The sequence below is a fragment of the Silurus meridionalis genome, chromosome 19 (genome assembly GCF_014805685.1).
Source record: "Silurus meridionalis isolate SWU-2019-XX chromosome 19, ASM1480568v1, whole genome shotgun sequence".
NCBI lineage: Eukaryota > Metazoa > Chordata > Actinopteri > Siluriformes > Siluridae > Silurus > Silurus meridionalis.
In genome coordinates this window covers 1227723-1235097 of record NC_060902.1, presented here as the reverse complement: position 1 = coordinate 1235097, position 7375 = coordinate 1227723, and the positions used below count along the sequence as shown (strand labels likewise).

The 7375-nt window shown below is 42.8% G+C and overlaps 1 protein-coding gene across 3 annotated transcripts; it reads right to left on the bottom strand.

Annotated features, from left to right (window-relative positions):
• Positions 1-6591, bottom strand: zgc:113184 (uncharacterized protein LOC553745 homolog). Of its 3 annotated transcripts, none has more exons than XM_046875353.1 (5): positions 6448-6590; positions 2408-2615; positions 1292-1486; positions 958-1157; positions 1-543 (listed from the first exon to the last, which is right to left on the bottom strand). In XM_046875353.1, exons 2-5 carry the CDS (start codon positions 2517-2519, stop codon positions 370-372), a joined length of 681 nt encoding a protein of 226 aa, XP_046731309.1. In that variant the 5' UTR covers positions 2520-2615; positions 6448-6590; the 3' UTR covers positions 1-369. The 3 variants fall into 3 exon arrangements, with proteins under 3 accessions (XP_046731309.1, XP_046731308.1, XP_046731311.1); XM_046875352.1 differs by having other exon boundaries at positions 1283-1486; positions 6448-6589; XM_046875355.1 differs by lacking the exon at positions 1292-1486 and having other exon boundaries at positions 6448-6591.
• Positions 6592-7375: the final 784 nt, after the last annotated feature.

The window sequence follows — 7375 nt, the reverse complement described above, 5'->3', positions numbered from 1 at the left end:
TTTTGTGAGCAAAAACCTTTATATTTATAAATCTCAGAAACACACAAGAGCAGGAACTAACCTCCAGTGAGATCTACAGTAGTATTCGGACTGGTTTAATGCAGAAAGAACCCGTACTTCACACTTCAGTACATTAGTTCAGTGTAACAATTGAATAGTATTATTTCTTCATGCAAATATATGCACATAGGTATTTAGCTAAGCTTTAAATACAGTATATATATTTATATATTTAGAATTTTACATCCGAGTTATTCGAGAATTTTCTTCTCAAACACTGAATGTCTGCGCAGCAAAACTTCTCGCCATTGTGTGTTTAAATTAAACAGTCTCATGTACGTTGTATACGTGCTCGTGTCATGTACGTTGTCAGGAGATGTGTGTGGTGAGATGGCGGAGGAACTCCCCCCTGGTGGTGGTGTGTCCGGGGAACACGGCGTGGCAGAACTCGCACACTCGGGAGTTCAGCGTGACGCGGGACATCAGAATCCCACCCGCCTCGCTCATCATCGTGCTGGTCAGGAACGATGAGGACCACGGCCGCTGCGGCACACAGCACCATTACCACAGTCAATGCACAAACGCTTGGGAACCCACACATTATCTGTTCACCTAAAGGGTGGCCTGAAATGTTCTTAAGATCTATCTGAAGAACCATTTTTGAGTGCTTTGTGTTTAGCACTGAATAATACACACTTAAAAAATCTAAATTAATGTCGTTCCTTTCGCTAAGGAACCAAATTCTCCTTGAGGAACAAAAAAGGAACCAAGTTGAGAAGGTTGTACAGTTCTTTAACTTCACTATCTCCAGAAAACCCTTAATGGTTCCATGAAGAGGCCTACAGAAGGTTTCCTTTTACAGAGAACCATATTTAAAGGTCAAATGTGAAACCCTGGAATTTGTTTGTTAGCTAGGTGTAGGCAGTGATATTGAAGTATAAAGATGTGATGATTTACCAGTTGCTTTGATTGTTGCTTAGATGTTTGGCTGCTGTACCAGTTATGCTCGACCTGTCGTAACTCATCCAGGATACTGTGCCCCTCCTTCTCGATTCGACCCGACGCTGACGCCACTCCGTCCACCTCCACCTTCTTCTGCACAGGCTCCAGGTGCAGTCTGTTCAAATCTCCAGCAAGCGGGGAAACCCCAGGATCACCTGAAACACAAACCACACACACACACACACCAACGCAAGAGTGAAGAAAACAAGTTCACAATTTGTCAGGACGATAATGTGAAAGAAGACGTGCAACAACATAACGAGTGTAAAGTCAGAGATACCTGTGATACCTGTAGGGTTTAAAGCAAAAGTGTGTGTTTGGTGAGTTTGAGCAGCAGTGACGTGTGTGTGAGCATCTTGTTTGTGTAGTTGAGCTGCTTGTGCTCGGTCCTCTGTGTGGGTGAACATCCCCAGTCCATCACGACTGCACGGAACCGTCTCCGAATACAAGTCCTCAAAATTCACATTAAAGACAGGAGTCACACCTGAGTGAGAGCAAAAGAGTTTAAAATGAAGGAGGCATGGCCTCTGTGTATCATAGTGAAGAAGGCGTGGCCACGGTGTATCATAGAGAAGAAGGCATGGCCTCAGTGTATCATGAAGAAGGAGGTGTGGCCTCTGTGTATTATAGTGAAGAAGTCCCAGTGAAGGAGGTGTGGCCTTTGTGTATTATAGTGAAGGAGGCATGGCCTCTGTGTATCATGAAGAAGGAGGCATGGCCTCTGTGTATCATAGTGAAGAAGGCGTGGCCTCGGTGTATCATAGTGAAGGAGACATGCCCTCTATCAGTCCCAGTGAAGGAGGTGTGGCCTTTGTGTAGTATAGTGAAGGAGGCGTGGCCTCTGTGTATTATAGTGAAGAAGGCGTGGCCTATGTGTATCATTACGAAGGATGCGTGGCCTCAGCGTATCATAGTGAAGGAGGCATGCCCTCTATCAGTCCCAGTGAAGGAGGTGTGGCCTTTGTGTATCATAGTGAAGGAGGCATGGCCTCTGTGTATCAGTACAAGTGAAGGAGGTGTGGCCTTTGTGTTTCATAGTGAAGGAGGTGCGGCCTCTGTGTATCATAGTGAAGGAGGCGTGGCCTCTGTGTATCATAGTGAAGGAGGCGTGGCCTTTGTGTATCAGTGCAAGTAAAGGAGGCGTGGCCTATATGTCTGCCAGTGCTAATTAAACGAGGCAGGGTTTTATTTCTCAATGCTGAAACATTACACAATTTTTTAAACCCTTGGTACACTGTGCTTTAGTTTATTTACTTTTATTTTATTACTCCAGTCAAGTATGCTTATTTCTAGATAATGATTAATTACTTGTTTCAGCTCTCTATCCTGTATCTGGTCCATGCTGAAAACCCGAGCTGTGTTTATATTAGTAAGCGCTGAGTCAGAGTCCTGGATGTGAACATACCTTGTTGTCGTCTCAGCGCCTCGGTGAGGTGTCGTAACATTTCAGCCTGTTTTAGACACAGTAACTGCAGACGGAGGAACTCCTGATACAAAGCCGTGTACGCTTCCTCCATCTCGCACTCGCTGTGTGTCTCGCTGCGTTTCACAGTCGGTGTCCTGTTTTAGTGCTGCTCGCTCTCCCTCACACTGAGTCACACAGAAGCTTCAGGCTGGAAGAGGAACAAAGAGCAAAAGAGGAAAGGGAAGAACCATGCTAGTGAACTTTAATCATTATCAGCTGGCCAGATAATGGCACTGAAGCTAATTGTTTTGCCATTTAATAAATAGGTTTAGTCCATGACACATATGGAGCAAACATAATTCACCTTCAGGTTTTTAATCAGACATTAGAAAGCATACAGTAGAGTCAGAATCAAACAGTATATATTATAACAGAAAGTAGTCTATACCACAGTTACATATGGGACGGCAAAATGGCAAACCACCTACACCGCCATACCAAAGAGTGAGCACAGCAGGCCACTTATTCTAGAAAATTGCATCATTGTCCTCATCGTCTTCTGTGAAACTACCTTAAATAGCAGTGAAAACACAGATGCTATCTGTGGAATAAATTCCAAAACATCCTGATCAAACTGCAAAACACAGCAGTAGAATCGTACTAACGACAGACCACTCAAAATATTATATTAAACATTATGTAGAAAAACACAGTACAGTCCCAAAAACATTTTCACAAACATGTATGAACATGTATTTATGTGCATCTATTCACACATTTTACACCCAAACCAGTGATGAACCAGTCCACTTCTTAGTTCCACCATTATGATGCCACATCTATAGAACCCATCAGTTTTATAGAGAAGTGCAGTAGATCAGAACGCTGCATCACACACATCACACACAGTGTGAATGAACGTCATCACTAACACAAGAAACACAATGAACACAATTCAACACGTCTTCTTTCACTGGAGCCACAACTGCACCTCCACATACATCATCTCCAGCAGGAGCCTCGATATTTACCTCATCATACACACACACACACATCATCTAGCAGGAGCCTCATATTCACCTCATCACACACACACACACACACACACACACACATATATCATCTCAGCAGGAGCCTCGATATTTACCTCATCACACACACACACACACACACACACACACACACACACACACACACACACACACACACACCATCTCCAGCAGGAGCCTCAATATTCACCTCATCACACACACACACACACACACACACACACACACACACACATACATCATCTCCAGCAGGAGCCTCGATATTTACCTCATCATACACACACACACACACACACACACACACACACACACACACACATATATCATCTCAGCAGGAGCCTCGATATTTACCTCATCACACACACACACACACACACACACACACACACACACACACACACACACACACACACACCATCTCCAGCAGGAGCCTCAATATTCACCTCATCACACACACACACACACACACACACACACACACACACACACACATCATCTCCAGCAGGAGCCTCGATATTTACCTCATCATACACACACACACACACACACACACACACACACACACACACACACATATATCATCTCCAGCAGGAGCCTCGATATTTACCTCATCACACACACACACACACACACACACACACACACACACACACACACACACACACACACACACACACACATCATCTCCAGCAGGAGCCTCGATATTCACCTCATCACACACATACACACACACACACACACACACACACACATACATCATCTCCAGCAGGAGCCTCGATATTTACCTCATCACACACACACACACACACACACACACACACACACACACACACACACACATCATCTCAGCAGGAGCCTCGATAATTCACCTCATCACACACACACACACACACATCTCCAGCAGGAGCCTCATATTCACCTCATCACACACACACACATACATCATCTCCAGCAGGAGCCTCGATATTCACCTCACACACACACACACACACACACACACACACACACACACACACACACATACATACATCATCTCCAGCAGGAGAATCGATATTCACCTTATTACATTTTTCTGCATTTTAAATAAAAGCAAATTGAGTGTTTTTTTATACTACAGGAAAGAAAACGATTAATAAAAAAGCTTAACAACCGTTTTCAACTGTTTTATTGATGTTTCTCCACAATGTCCAGCTTTTCTTGAACATTCTGTGTTGTGGATGTCCTTGCAAGTGTATCTGCGACCAAATCAGTTTATTCTCCTCGGTCAGTTGTTTATGAAATCAACAAAAATTGATTAAATCCACATGAATATATTGGAGTCGCAGTTTCCTACAGTTGCATGTTGTGAGCTCTGACTAGTGACGCTCCCTGACCGTCCAATCAAAGGGCGTGAAAATACTGATGTTATTGTACACCTTCAGCAATAAGAATGGAAATTTTTCTAAAAAAGGAAAAAATAAATTATTGTTTATTTTAAGAGACCCGTCTTATTTTCTCTTGTATATTTAGAATTGTGCTTTAATAAAGAAAAGGTACTTCTTATCTGATTACTCAATTAATCAATGAAATAATCAGTAGAACACAATTACTAAAATAATCGATAGCTGCAGCCCTATTACACTCACACACACACACACACACACACACACACACACACAGTCGCCATGGCTGCTCATCAGGGATAAATGCACAACATTCACCTTAACTGTTGATTTCTGTTAAGCTGCTTTGAGACAATGTCTGTTGTGAAAAGCGCTATAGAAGTAAACTGGACTTGACTTGAGACACACACACACACACACACACACACACACACACACACACACACACACACACACACACACACACACACAGATCATACCATTATAAGCACCTGCCTAATATTATATTGTTCCCCTTTTTTGCTGATAAATCAGTCGTGACCCATTGAGCATCAACATCAAGAATGTTGGATCGGACCACACGGACCTCATCTGTTGGATCGGACCACACGGACAAGCCTTCACTCCCCACACGCATCAGTGATCCTCGTCCCCCACGACCCTGTCACCGGTTCACCACTGTTCCTTCTTAGGAGCACTTTTGATAGATTCTGACCAATGCAGACCAGGAATATCCCACAAAAGCTGCAGTTTTGGAGATGCTCTGACCCAGACGTCTAGACGTCTCAAATCCATCACATCAACTTTGAGCACAAAATGTTTTTTCATTTAAATATTTATCATGCCCAAACAAAACATAATTCTTGGAGAGGTTTCCCATGCGATCTACGATGCCTGTGGTGCTTTTTCTGATCAGGGAAGAATCACGCAGCAGACAGCATGGAGCAAATGTTCTTCCTTAGTTTATTGCAGATAACTGACAAGCATATATACACACACTGGACAAACCTGACCTAAAGCTGTTCCTGACTGGGTAAGAAGACATAGTAACCGGAGATGTGTGAGCGCAGACAAAGACATTCCGTGTACCTTACATACTCACATCGTAAAGATCTTAAAGACACTGAACAGAGAACATAGGAATGTGTTTAGAGAACCAGTGTGAGGTTCATCTTAACACAACAATATTCACCTGCTGCCTAATACATAAATCCACCCACGAACAGGTACCATGATAAAGATCATCAGTGTTCTTCATAATGTCAATGTCAATGTTATAATGTCAATGTGATGCCTGATCAGTGTGTGTATATCAGATAAACAAAAACAAATGAATTGATATGAGTGCAGTAAAGAATATTAAACCCTGAACACCACATTAATCCAGACTCCACCTGCGCGCGCACACACACACACACACACACACACACACACACACACACACACTAAACAGGAACACCATGTGTACTCAACCAGTGCAACTCACTTCCTTATAGCATTAGATCACTTACAGAACACAAAGTGGAGTAAAAGGAGAAAAAGATGCCGTTTTTAAGTCTCAGAATTTGATAAACTGCACATAATTAGTAAACTGTTAAACTCTACATACCTCATTAACTCTCTCGCGTGGAACCAGCAGCCTCAGAGTGCGCGCGCGTGCATGTGTATGCGTGTGCGCGCGGTTTCGGGAACTCGTGAGACTTGTTGACTATTTACATGAATGTTTATTTCCGGGAGTCGCGCGCTTTCCGACAGTGATATGGGGAAGTGAAAAAGCCACGTAGTCTGGTCACGTGACACGTCCGCCTGTTTAATCAGACTTTAATCAGAAGAAATAATATGATAATAGAACATTGTTTAACCCTTTTGGTTTAAATTGACCCATTTTAAAGTTAAAACATATTTTAATATATAATATAATTAATTGTACATATTTGCAACCCACACCTCCATGTTTACATCACATAGATACTGTTTAGTCGAAGACACAAAGGGGTGTCAAATAATATTTGTACCTTTGCAACTGTGAGACATATTTCACCCCAGTCTCTCTCTCTCACACACACACACACACACACACACACACACACACACACACACATCTTATTCTCCTGACCCCATCTGTAACGTGTGAAAATGCAGGTGTTATGACTTTTGACAGGAGTTTCCAGGAGACACTTGGCAGGGGAGAAAAAAACATAAAGCTTCTCTGCATGGACATCCTACAACATTACCCTCTGCAGCTCCATGTTAATACTCTGTCAGAGCTTTACACAATCAGCAGCAGAAGTAAATGTGTGACAGGCCTCAATCATCACAGTGAAATAGAGGAGGATGTGTCTGAAGATGAAGACCATCTGGAGATCAATTCTGAGCGTGACGATTCTGATTATGAACCAAATGAGGAAAACTGCTATTTATATTCCTCTACGCAGGACATTCACGTCAAAAACTTTGTGAAATACAGTGGTGTTCATACAGATATATGCATCAGGCAAAACTGTCTGCAGAAAACATAAACACAGTGCCAGGACCAC